The 13,527-nt window shown below is 51.8% G+C and overlaps 1 protein-coding gene across 1 annotated transcript in view; it reads left to right on the top strand.

Annotated features, from left to right (window-relative positions):
- Positions 1–11,950, top strand: part of ABHD17A (abhydrolase domain containing 17A, depalmitoylase) — a 101,445-nt gene extending 89,495 nt beyond the window's left edge. Inside the window, exons 3-4 of the mRNA XM_086947168.1 lie at positions 1,380–1,559; positions 10,502–11,950. Coding sequence (XP_086803294.1) covers positions 1,380–1,559; positions 10,502–10,718 — 397 coding nt within the window. The 3' untranslated portion in view covers positions 10,719–11,950. The remainder of the gene's footprint in view (positions 1–1,379; positions 1,560–10,501) is intronic.
- The last annotated feature ends 1,577 nt before the right edge of the window (positions 11,951–13,527 follow it).

Genomic DNA, 13,527 nt, shown 5'->3' with positions numbered 1-13,527 from the left:
AGGTCTGAGATGGCAGCACGCCCAGGCGGGTGTCCATATCTGCCTTAGCCACACCCTGTCGAAGAGCTCTTCAGCTCAGTCACTTCTACACTCCCACCTGTCCACTTTACACAAATCCTGGTCGTTATCCACCCCACTTAACAGCCAGGCAGCTCTCCACTCCACTGTCAGCGAGGGGCTGCATTTCGGACCCCTCCTCCCCAAACTAGCAGAGCTCTTTCACCCACCTAAACCTGCCCCAGACACCACTAATCTACTCACTATGCTGTGCTGTCTCTTCTCCACGGCCACTTCCTGTCCCAGTTCCCTCCATTTCACAGCCACACCGCTCTTCTGCCCTGCTAGACACCCCAGCTCACTGCAGAAAAAAAAACCTTCTGCTTGTGATGTGCCATCAAGCCAGTCTGCTGCTGCCACACTGTGTCCAACTGAGGTACTGCAGTGCCTCAGATGTCGCATGGGCTTATTACAAATCATGTTCATGGGTGTGGTTTCTCTAGCCAATTTTCATTAAGTCGGTGGTGGCGACATTGTTTGGGAGAAATGTGTATTTTATTACTCGAGTTTCCTTTAAAATTTCGTGAAAGTACGATTTCATAGCGAAATTTTATTTGCAATTCTCTTGTGAGATACTTGGCAGGAGATGGGTTCGAAGTGCCTCTTGGCTAGACGTTTTTGTTCAAACGTATCACGGAACGGTTTCTCGTGTTTTATTTTTTTTAATACGAGACATGCGCTCAGGTAAAAAAAGAAAAAAAAAGGTGAAATTTCATATTGCTTAATTTCGATTAGTTTCTCACACTTCTTAAATACGTATTTAACATCTGGCACAGGCCTGCCCCCGACACTTCAAAGACTGAGCCTCTCTTTGTCCCCGCAAGGTGTTGCCCACGCTGGCCACCTTGTACTTCCTGTTCCTGCTATCGACCAGAGTGCATTACGCCAGATGTGTCCCAGATTTACCTGAACAATGTTGGCATTCACTATCTACCCCCAGGATATATCGGCGGGTTTTCAGTTAGGGCTGACTGAAGACTGATGGGGCGAGTTTTCATGAGTTTAAAAGCAGGACTGTTTAGCAGCAGGCAATGAAATATAAAGTCATTCCATGTGCCTCGATCAATGAAAAACTGAAGTCCTACATCTCTTTTCATGTAATCTTGTAGTTTATCAGTTTTCCAAATCAGCCATCCTCGTGGCGCTTCTCGGACACCCCGTGGGGATGTGTGTGTGTGTGTGTGTTATCCCTTGCTGCCACTCTGCCTGATCCATGTGTCTAAGTTGTGTTTATGAACACTCATTCTGTTAGAAATATTTAATTGTCACTCCTCCACCATGTCCATGGTATCACAGAGCTAATTCCATGAATTTCTTTCCAGGTATGGCATCTCCCCAGAGAACATTATTCTGTATGGACAGAGTATTGGGACAGTGCCGACGGTGGACCTAGCATCGCGATACGAGTGCGCCGCCGTTGTGCTACACTCAGCGCTCACCTCTGGGATAAGGGTGGCCTTCCCCGACATGAAGAAGACCTACTGCTTCGATGCCTTCCGCAAGTAAGTCCATCCATGGCACCAGGGGGGGCGCCCCTTGAAAGCAGCAGAGGGTCCTAGAGTACGTGTTAGGCTCGTGAGCTGGCACGTCATTAAAACCCCGCCACGTGACATTGCTCTGAACCTTTTATTCGCTGATGACCACTTTATCTAAGGCATGGTAGAGGCATCTTATCACTTTCTTCTTTAAATACCACTCCCCTTTCATATAACTTCACATGATGGCAAGGACTGTGTTGTAATGCTGTCTGGGTTACAAGATGTCCCTTCCCTTTTTACTTTGTGATTTTCGTATAGTCCGCGCTGGCCAGACTAATGCAAGAGAGTCATATATAAAAGTACCCTAGCCAACTGACTTGCCTGAAAGGGCTTTCAGGCTGGAGGTGGGCTGTGGGATTAGTTTAGTACTTCTTCTTTCTGAAAGTCAAGGGGGTTAAACATAGTCTGTTCAATAGCGAAGGCCCATGGGGCACAGCATCCGGCACCTTTCAAGTTGTAGCATAATTGGAAGACTCGGAGTTAGCATTGCTTGGGTGACTGCAGAGAGCGCATAAGATTTTAGTTCGGTTTTCTCCTGCGTGATTTAGGGACACCTTCCTGGAAGCATTTGTTGGTGAGGCATAAAGTCTTTACAGACATCAGTGTAGAGATTTCACAGTCCAGTCCTAGGTCTTTTTAAACTCAACCCGCCCCAGGCAAGGGCTGGACGTCACTGTCCTTCCTAAGATTTTCTTGGCGCACGCCAAAGGAATGGGCGGCAACTTCATGTAGCTTAGCACTCACAAGACGTACATGGGAGTGACCTTTGTCTTGTGAGAAGTCTCAAAGTTGGAAGGAAAAAAACAATGAAGGCAGACAGAGCCTCCAAGCCAAGATGCAGACCAAGGAGAGCCTTCAGGGTGGTACAATGACCGGGCACTAAAGAGCTCTGAAGTACAGGGCCGAACAGGATTAAAGGGGACCACAAAGTTAATGTTCAGAACAAGGATCTGGTCGAAAAAAGAGATTTGGATGTATGCGATTCAATGTCTCATGGTTTTCTCATTTTACAATGCAAAACAGGAAATGTCTCCCAAATGTCTTGGGAAGCAGCCATTATATATAATAAAGAAAGTGCCATCTTGGCTTGGTCACAGAAATTCCCACCTTCTGGTAGGATGCGCATGGCAGGAAAAAAACATGATCCACAGTTCAGGACTCCACAAGCCCACGCACCAGCCCAGACTGCTTATAACCGGCCTCTTCAATCGGCCACCACAATGCGAAACTTAGATTGCCAATGCAGAGAACTAGCGGGTGTACAGTAGCAGACAGTTGGGTATGCTGCGGCTATGCAGTGATATTTTGTTTCCTTATGTTACATTCTTACAAAGTATTGTGTGCCTCCTTTCCACTTCAAGTGTTTGAAAGAATAGCAAGGAGGGAAAGAAAGATGGAAGCTGTCAAACGTTAAAGTTCAGCTGTTGAAAAAAACAAGTGAAAGTAGTTACACTTGCAATCGATATTGGCAAAGCCAAGAGGTCTGGCACTAGCTACAGACATTTTGGCATTGTCGGTGATTGTTTTGTTTTGGCAAAACATTCTTTTTGGGGACGCTACTGAGCACTTGTCAAGTTAAATAAAAAAGGTAAAATCGATTAAAAACGAAAAAATATTTGGTCTAAAAAAGACACATTGCCATATTAGCTCGTGGCACAGAGGGGACTACTTTTTGTTTGCATAAGCTCCTTCTGAAAGGCCAGAAAATAGTCCCTCACAGTCAAGTTAGCTTACGACTGAGGTGGGCTGACCCACTGTCCCATGCTGTGTGCTTAGTGGGCAGAAATAAAGTGTTGATGTCACAAGAATAGACCAAAGGATGAAGACTGCTCACTGCCTTTATAAGTAGGTACAGTATACATAGTTTTATTAAAATCAAAAGGTTTTGGCTAATTCCAGACCTAAGAATACAATCACTGGAAGATCCTGGGATTTGTATTCTGGGGCATTCAATGCACAAAAATGGTTTGGGTTGAACTTCCTCTTTAGATGCCAGTGGCAAAGATAGTTTTCCACTGTGCAGTCGCCACCACATCAGAGGAGTGCAGCATACTGCTTTCCAATTTATGCACAGCCTTTGGATCTGCAACAGGCTGAGGCTGTAAAAGGAAAAATCGCTAGTTGCTTATAATTTTGCAACATGATTCTTGCATGCACCATCTCTACGTCACTGCTGAGTGGGCAGTGTATGCATTAGGACAAAGCACAAAATAAGAAAATCATAAATCTGAGGTGAATTCTGAAACCAGCTGTATTGTGGGTTTCAGCGGGATGTAGTACAAAGTTATTCTGCACACATTTATAATCGACCTGAAACAAACTTGCAAAACAAGTTGAAGTATATACACCAACACTAAATGACTAGAGTATTCACAGCATGTGAATCTAAAACCGACACATTGGCCGCAATATAATGGTTGCAAGTGGGTAAATGAATAAAGTTGTGTTGGGAATCTATCTCGAGTGCACTTTCCAAATGTTTAGGCTAGGGATGCGTACTGCATCCCCAGGGCCTCATCTGGGACTGGTCAGCGCTGACGATATATTAGAGGTCCCTCTTACATGGAACATCAGTCTTTGGCTTCAAACAGTGAATTTTAGGAAGGTCCTTGCTTTGGTTCCTACAAATCTCTCATTGGTTTTCTTTACAATCACTGCCTGTTATCTACTTTATCTGAAAGAAACACGTTAGTGTTAGATTCCTTACCTTAGAATATCCCCAGGCGTCAGTCTGGATCCGGAAACTTTTGCGTAGCAGTACCCCTGCGCGTCGGTAGGCGTCGTCTGCAGGCGTCCCCTGCGGCTCCGCGTCCGTCGTCGGCGTCGTGCGCCGTGATGACGTCGCTGGAGTATATAGACGCCGCCTCCGCGCGCTGACGTCAGTTCTTCTTTTTTCCGCGCCAGTGGACGCAGATCTGAAGAGCAGTACTCCGGTCTTTTGACCAAGTTTTTCGATACTTATTTCACTCTTTGTGCCTGATAGGATGCCTGGGTTCAAGCACTGTGATGACTGTGAGCGCACGATGTCGGTCACAGACCATCACCGCCTCTGTCTCCGGTGTCTGGGCCCCGACCACGACGTGGACTCCTGCGTCGACTGCCGGGCCCTCACCAACAAGGCTAGGCGGGAGCGGCCCCGTAAGCTACTGGAGCTCCGGGTGTCGGCCCCACGTCGGGACCGGGAGCGGTCCCGGTCCGGCCGGAGGTCGAGAGAGCGTTCGAGGGAGCGGTCGCGGAGCCGCGCCGAGCGTTCCGGAAGTCGACACCACTCGTCAGGCTCATCCGGTAAGAAGCACAAGAAGTCGGGGCGTCGTCATCGTACCCCCGACTCCCGCGCGTTGCGGCCGGGGGCTCGGGTGACCCCAACCCCGCGGCTCCGCGAGAGTCGCCGGCGCGGCCTCCCTCATATCCTCCGGTCCCTGGGCCCGGCGCGACGCCTGAGGAGATCGAGGCGTTCCTCATGGCCATGAGGGCGCTCGCTTCTCCGACGGGGCCTACGGCGCCTTCGGGCCCAGTGCTACCGTCTGGGGGCCCTGGCGGTTCGGGTGTCCCTGCCTCGGCGCCGTCGGGTGCTCCGGCCCCGCCGACGGCTCCGACCCCGGCGCCGCAAGGGCCTTCGGGATCGGCGCCGGCTGGTCTTCCGGCCTCCCCGGCGCCGTTACCATCGGGGTTACCCCCGACGCCACCCCCGCGCGGCGCCGGTTCTCCGGTGCCGGCTCCGGCCGGCAGCGGGGCTCCGACGCCGGCTCCGGGCGGCGCCGTTCCCCTACCTTCCCCGACGCCGGACGCGGAGCCGTACCGGCGTCGCTCGACGCCGGTCCCGGCGCCGATGGGGCCCATGAACCCCGAGGAGCCGGTCTACATTGTTGACTCCGAATACGGAGAAGATGAAGAGTTCGGTGAAGGTTGGGAGGGGTCCGAGGACCCTCTGTCACGCGAGTGCCAGTATGACCCGGACTGGACAGGTGACTTGGGGGATGCCAGTGGTCTGGACGACTCTCCTAACCCTGGTTTGATCTCTCCTCCAACCGTGGCATCGGTGGAGGGAGCTGCATATTCAGTGGTGCTGATGAGGGCTGCCAAGGCCTTACACCTTGAGCTCCCCGTCGCGGCCGTGAGGCCTAACATCCTCACTGAGGTCTTCAAACCGCAGTCATGCCCACAGGAGCCACTGCTGCCGTTTAATGAAGCCTTGTCAGACGTTCTGTTGGGCACGTGGTCCAGGCCCGCTTCAGGTGCACCTGTTGATCGGAACGTGGCCAGGCGCCACCGTCCTTGTCCGGACGACCCCAAGTTCCTGTCTACCCACCCCACTCCTGAGAGTCTGGTGATCCAGGCCTCGACCTCCCAGTCCGCATTCCCGTCGGCCCCGCCCGACCGGGAATCCAAGAGGTATGACCAGTTTGGCAAGAAGGTCTTCTCGTCCATTAGTTTGGGCCTGCGGTCTTGCAACACCGCTTGCCTCTTGGGCCGCTACACCCACTCTGTGTGGGACACGGTCGCGGAACTGCTGCCAGAATGCCCCATGGAGGTGCGGGCAAAACTCGGTCAGGCTGTGGCTGAGGGCCGAGATGCAGCGAAATATTCGATACGGTGTGGTCTTGATACGACCAACTCGCTGGGCAGGGCTATGTCAACGACGGTGGCGATTCGTCGCCACGCCTGGCTGAGATCCGCCAACTTTTCGGCTGATGTCCAGAATACATTGATGGACATGCCGTTCGATGGCTGTCACCTGTTTGGTGACAAGGCGGACCACGCGCTGGAACGCTTCAAGGACTCCAGGGTCACGGCCAAGTCCTTGGGTCTCTCGACCCAGCGTCAGCAAACGGGTTCGTTTCGTCCCTTTCGTGGCCAAGGAAGGGGCGCCCCCACACGTGCTGCCAGCCACGCGCCGCAACAATCCTTTCAACGCGGTGGCGGCCGTGGAAACCGCCATGGCGGCGGTCGGGGACAACGGCGGGGTCAGACCACACCTCCCCCCGCAGCATCTGCCTCAAAATCCTCCTAGTCCGTGCTTTCGGCCCCATGTGACGCCAGTGGGTGGCAGGGTTCGCCATCACCACGCTCACTGGCGCACGATCACTTCGGACAGGTGGGTGCTGCAAATCGTCCGAAGGGGCTACTCCCTCCCCTTCGAGACCACTCCTCCAGCCATGCCACCGCAGAACCACCGTGTGTCGGGGGACCACTTGACACTTCTGCAGGAGGAAGTTACGGCCCTCTTGGCCAAGGGGGCCATCGAGCGCGTTCCTGGGCCAGAAGTAGGGCGTGGTTGTTATTCCCACTACTTTCTGGTACCCAAGAAGGACAAGGGGGGCCTACGTCCTATCTTGGATCTAAGGAACGTCAACGGCTTCCTCCGGAAGGAGAAGTTCAAGATGTTGACGTTAGCTCAGGTCTTGGCTGCTCTAGACCCACAAGACATGATGGTAGCGTTGGACTTGCAGGATGCCTATTTTCACATCCCCGTCCTGCCGGCCCACCGGCGTTACCTGCGGTTCACGGTAGGCCAGGAGCACTTTCAGTTTATCGTGCTTCCCTTCGGCCTTACCAGCGCCCCACGGGTGTTCACAAAGGTGATGGCGGTGGTCGCAGCCCATCTGCGCAGGTTGGGGGTTTCAGTCTTCCCCTACCTAGACGACTGGTTGTTGAAGGCGGGCTCGCCCCAAACAGTCGTCCACCACCTTCAGATGACGGCAGACCTCTTGCACGACCTGGGGTTCTCCATCAATGTGCCGAAATCACACCTGTGTCCCTCTCAAAAGCTCCTTTTCATTGGAGCGGTTCTGGACTCGGCGCAGTTTCGGGTTTATCCTCCGGAACGGCGGGTCCGGGATATTCAGGCTTTGATTCCCATCTTTCAGCCGCTATCCCGGGTTTCGGTCAGGTTGACGCTGCGGCTGCTGGGACTGATGGCTTCCTGCATCCTTCTAGTGCATCACGCCCGGTGGCGGATGCGGGCTCTGCAGTGGGACCTGAAGTTTCAGTGGGCCCAGCATCAGGGCAACTTGTCCGACCACGTCTTGATCTCGGAGGGCACTGCGAGACAACTGCAGTGGTGGCTTACGGACCGCGATTGGGTCAGAGGCAGATCCCTCTCCCTTCCCCAACCGGAGCACGTTGTCGTGATGGACGCGTCCCTCCAGGGCTGGGGGGGCCACTTGGGAGAGGCAGAGATCAGAGGCATCTGGTCTCCGGCGGAGTCCCGGCTCCATATCAACCTGTTGGAGCTGCGGGCGATTCGTCTGGCACTGAAGGCATTCCTCCCCTTTGTCAACGGGAGTGTAGTGCAGGTGTTCACCGACAACACCACCGCCATGTGGTACTGCAACAAACAGGGCGGAGTGGGGTCGTGGACCCTTTGCCAGGAGGCTCTGCGCCTCTGGCAATGGCTGGAACGTCAGGGCGTGACTCTGACGGTTCAACACCTGGCAGGTTCCCTGAACGCCAGGGCGGACGAACTCAGCCGTCGGTGCTCCATGGATCACGAATGGCGTCTGAACTCGGATGTGGCGCGAGGCATCTTTCTGCAATGGGGAGAGCCTTGGTTAGATCTATTCGCCACAGAAGAGAACGCGCAATGTCATCAGTTCTGCGCGTTGGAGTTTCCAAGACGGCACTCGCACGGCGACGCCTTTCGGCGCGAGTGGAGTTGCGGTCTGTTATACCCCTTTCCGCCTATACCACTTCTGCCCAGAGTGCTGAAGAAGATCAGGCGCGACCGGGCCCAAGTTATCCTTGTGGCTCCGGACTGGGCTCGAAGGTACTGGTATCCCGAGCTACTCAGCATGTCAGTCGGTCCCCCGATCCGCCTGCCTCTTCAGGAGGACCTTCTGTCGCAGCAGCAGGGGACGGTCCTCCACCCGAACCTGTCCAGTCTCCTCCTCCATGCTTGGAGATTGAGCGGCGGCAGTTGAGGCCATTTGACTTGCCTCCTGAAGTCTGTGATGTAATTCTGGCAGCCAGGCGTCCCTCCACTAAGTCGGTATACGCCTGTCGGTGGAACAGATTTGTGGCATGGTGCACAGCAAAGGCTGTGGATCCACTCTCTGCCCCTCTTTCCGAGGTTCTTCTGTTTCTTCTCTCTCTTGCCCAGCAGGGCTCTGCCTTGGGCACTATCAAGGGCTACCTTTCTGCCCTTTCAGCCTTTTTAAGGCTTCCTGATCAGCCTTCTTTGTTCAAATCCCCGATTGTAACTCGATTCTTGAAGGGCATCACTCACATGTTTCCACCTGTTCCGTTTGTGATGCCTCAGTGGGATTTGAACCTGGTTCTGACCTTTCTGATGTGTGCTCCCTTTGAGCCCCTTCATTCTTGCCCTCTCCGTCTCCTGACTTTAAAGACGGCTTTCCTGGTTGCCATCACCTCTGCCAGGAGGGTGAGTGAGCTCCAGGCTCTTTCTGTCAAACCTCCTTTCTTGTCCATTCACCCTGACAAGGTGGTTCTGAGGACTAGACCCTCTTTCCTGCCCAAGGTTGTTTCGGCCTTTCACATCGGGCAGTCCATCACCCTCCCTTCCTTCTTCCCGCCTCCGCATCCTTCAAAGGATGAAGAGCGGCTCCACCGTCTGGACCCAAAACGTGCGCTTTCATTTTATATGGATCGCACACGCCAGTTCCGGGTGGATGACCAACTGTTTGTTGGCTACGTGGGTGCGAAGAAGGGACGGGCGGTCCATAAACGGACCATCTCTCGATGGGTCGTTCTCTGCATCAAAGCGTGCTACTCTTTGGCTCGGAAGGAGCCTCCTGTTGGGCTGAGGGCCCATTCCACTCGGGCCACGGCGGCTACTACTGCCTTGGGCCGGGGAGTCCCTTTGCAGGACATTTGCCAGGCGGCTACGTGGGCCTCGCTGCACACTTTCGCGAGGCACTACTGCCTGGACAGTCAAGTCCGGAGGGATGGCTTCTTTGGCCGTTCTGTCCTCCAGGACTTTCTGGTGTAGGAATGTATTGGTTCGCAGACCCACCACCGGGGTTGGTATTGCTGGGGTATCTATTCTAAGGTAAGGAATCTAACACTAACGTGTTTCTTTCAGATGAACAAGTTACTTACCTTCGGTAACGATATATCTGTAAGAAACATTAGTTAGTGTTAGATTCCTTACCGAACCCACCCATCCCCCCCGTTCTGCGAACTGATACCTAGGGTTAAGGTCATCCCTTTCAGGGCCCTAGTTTTACATGGCACCAGTGTTGGTTCTCTCATGGCTCTGCGTCTCCTGGCGCGGACAAGCTGTGTACAAAGAACTGACGTCAGCGCGCGGAGGCGGCGTCTATATACTCCAGCGACGTCATCACGGCGCACGACGCCGACGATGGACGCGGAGCCGCAGGGGACGCCTGCAGACGACGCCTACCGACGCGCAGGGGTACTGCTACGCAAAAGTTTCCGGATCCAGACTGACGCCTGGGGATATTCTAAGGTCAGGAATCTAACACTAACTAATGTTTCTTACAGATATATCGTTACCGAAGGTAAGTAACTTGTTCGTATAACCCATTAACATGTTTGAGTTTCAAAGCACAAAACTCATAGTTTACATTCGTAGTCCATATACAACACAGTTATGTTAGTGTTCCTTTTCTGCTACAGTGCTGGTTAGTCAACAAAAACCTATAACTATCTGGTGTGAGTGAGAAGGTGTGACCTGAAGGAATGAACAATTGCTCTGATTGCAGTGTAAACTAGTATGGTGTGTGATGTGTCCCAGCTGTGCACTGCAAGTTCCATGTGTATACATTTGTTTCAGCCATGTAAAGGGGAGTCATCCCCTGTGGCCTTCGTCAGGTCATATGTAGACTTAATTACATGCTATTTTAAGTGAACATCGCCCTAAAGAGAGAATGCAGTGCAATGTTAGCAATCCCTGTTTAATTTACTGCTTTCCTGTACTCTCCTAGTGTTGACAAGGTGTCGAAGATCACCTCCCCGGTCCTGATCATCCATGGCACAGAAGATGAGGTGATCGATTTCTCGCATGGCTTGGCACTGTACGAGCGCTGCCCTAAAGCAGTGGAGCCCCTCTGGGTTGAGGGGGCCGGTCACAATGATATCGAACTCTATACCCAGTACCTGGATCGCCTGCGCCGGTTCATCTCACAAGAACTGCCGAGCTAGCGCACCAGCAGATTTCTGGATGCGATTCATGGGTGCACCTTCCACCGGGATGGCAAGACATTGCCCTGCTACTGATCTCACTTGAACTCCACTGTGAAAGAGTGGTTGCAGGAGAACGCTTGAAACACAGGAAGACACAGAGGAAGCCTCAGAAACGGGTAAAGTGACCTGCATACTTTGTTTCCTGACACCCGTGGTTTCCTCGCCAAGCACAAGTCCCGGTTCTGAAAGTCAAAACACTACAGCCTGTAAAATGTTCTGATCCACTGTGTTCTGGATTAGCCTACATTCTGAACACTAGAAGAATGGACTGGAAAAGCAAAATCTCTGGAACCTGGACTCTAGAGAGATTCCCTAAACACCTTTATTCTGTTTTCCCTATTACTCTCCTACCACCAATGCTACTCCGTACACCCACCTTCTTTTCAAATGGCTCTTCAAGCATTCAGCCCTATACCCAGACCTTGTTTTGGGTAACTGGAAAATGTCTAATTTTTAGCTGTAATGACATTCATGATTGAACAACTTGGCATATGCCAAAGGACCTGCCAAACTTTTTTGATCCTATAAATGATTAATACCAGCAATAAAATATGTCCCATGGGTGGGTAGGAGACGAGTGTGTCTGAGTACGGCGGAGAAGTTGAAGGTATCCCATGAGCTGCTTGGCCCTCTTGGGTTTGTCGATTGCATGATGGCAACAAAGACGGACAAGCAGATCCTGCTTTGCCTTAAATCTTGTTTGTGGGTAAAAAGATATATCTTTCCTTAAGGAAAATTGCATTTAAAGAACAGGAGAATTATGAAATATTTACTTCTCACAAAAAACAAACCCCTGCATTTTATGAATGTGGAGAATCAAGAATTGACCCCAAGCACTGCAGAAGAAATTGTATCCTGAATGTGGAGTGAGTCCTAAGGGCTAGGCTTGAGCCTCAGAAAAAGATCAGCTCTGTTCATTCTCTTCCCCCCTTCTTGCCCCAGCAACTGTAGTTCATCATAAGAGATTCCTTCATCAGCAGTTCGGGTCCTGACGGTGTTTCCAGGTTAATGTTTTCAACTACGAAAGTACTGTACAATAAAAACAAAAACCCCTCTAAAGTACTCGGCTTCACTGTGGAAGGAAGAGAACATTACAGAGTTCAAGATTTTTAACTTTTTATTTGGTGTCGTTTGGTTGAGCCATAACCTCATCGTTTCCAGCGTATTAAAGATTTAAAGCATTATGTATACATCCTTTGAGTGTTGTAGTTTCTGTTTGCACTATTTGCAGGGCTTGTGAGCTACCAGTAATGTGCCTTTTTTACTCTTTTTGTATGTTCTTGAGTCCAATTGTGAGGTTTTTTTTGTTGTTGGGCTTTTTTGTTGGTGAGGGGGCACCCAGTGTCTTTCAGTTGTTACTAGGCAATGCCTTCACCTATTGTCACTCCCCACTGGTGCCCTCTGCCACCAATACTTTTGAACTCCAAATTGGATGCTTAACTGAGCAGGTTTAGTCAAGTCGAGCAAGCAGAGTTTAGAATCTCTTGTATAGTGTGAGAAGAGGAAAATATGTGATCAAGGCATATGAGCTGCAGATCGTACACTTTTGCAATAGATCGCCACCTGGTGTTGGGCTTGGATGATTGCAGGTTGTTGTCTTCTTGGAAGAAGTCTTTGTAGTCACGAGATAGGTGACTCCTCCCTTGGACAATACTGCGCATGGTCATCGACTCCATCCTCGGATTGTTTTTTTCCGCCACTGGGTTCGGATGAAAGTTTTCCGCTCCGGCTAGAAAAGACTTTTTCAGCAACTTCGAAGCGTGAAACTTTATACAAACATTTTCGACATCGAATAGACTTTTCGACATCACCAGCTACATTACGGTGCGTCGACGCGGGCCGTTGGGCCTATCGGCGCCTTACGGTCTATGCCTCATGGACAGAACTCCATTCAAGAGATGCCCGGTATGTCGAGCAAAATTCCCTCATAGCGAACATCCCAAGGTCTGCAACCTCTGTCTATCGCCGGAACACGACGAGTCGACCTGCACAGCTTGTGCATCCTTCCGATAGAAGAAGACCAATCTGGATCGGAGGGCACGTCGACACGAGATGAGGAGATCAGCGCCAGCACCGGAGGCCATCTTCGAGGAGATCGTCGAAGAGCACGTCTCCGAGGACGAGGCTCCACTCGTCCCAGAGGAAGACTCGCCTGATCTCCAGATCATATCGGGGGCAGAGGACTCAGATGACTCGATTCCATATCGGCAACCCGTGAGTACTCTTGCCCCTGCACAACATACACTACCCAAGCCAAAGGCAGCAGTCAGCAATCCGCCCATGGGGCCCAGTCGAGACCGAAATATCCCCTCAGATACCCCACCTTCGGGCTCGGCTCTGAGGAAAAAGACTACGCCTTCCGGTGCCTCGGCACCAACGAAAACACATGTGCCAATTTCACCTCCTCCATTGGCACCGGAGCACATACATCCTTCGACACTGAAGGACTCTTAGACACCGAAGCCAAAAATTCCTTCGGCACCCAAACCAAAAGATGCATCTGGTCCGAAGCCGAAGACCGTACCGGATCCGAAAGCTTCGACTCCGAAACCTTCCGGTTCCAAAAATAAAGATGGAAAGCCAGAGTCCGGCGCCACAGGGCCAACGAGACCTGTCTCCACTCCAAAATCTCCAACCTCTGTACCAAAGACTCCAAGGCCTGATACAGAGACACCTAAACTCTCTAACAAGCCTACCAAGCCGAAACCACCTTCGGCACCAAAAAATTTGCACCAGAATTTGATAACGCCTCCTACAGCAAAAAACA

This window comes from Lissotriton vulgaris, chromosome 12 (genome assembly GCF_964263255.1).
Source record: "Lissotriton vulgaris chromosome 12, aLisVul1.2, whole genome shotgun sequence".
In the NCBI taxonomy this organism is placed as follows: Eukaryota; Metazoa; Chordata; class Amphibia; order Caudata; family Salamandridae; genus Lissotriton; species Lissotriton vulgaris.
This window is presented reverse-complemented; position numbering and strand designations above follow the sequence as displayed.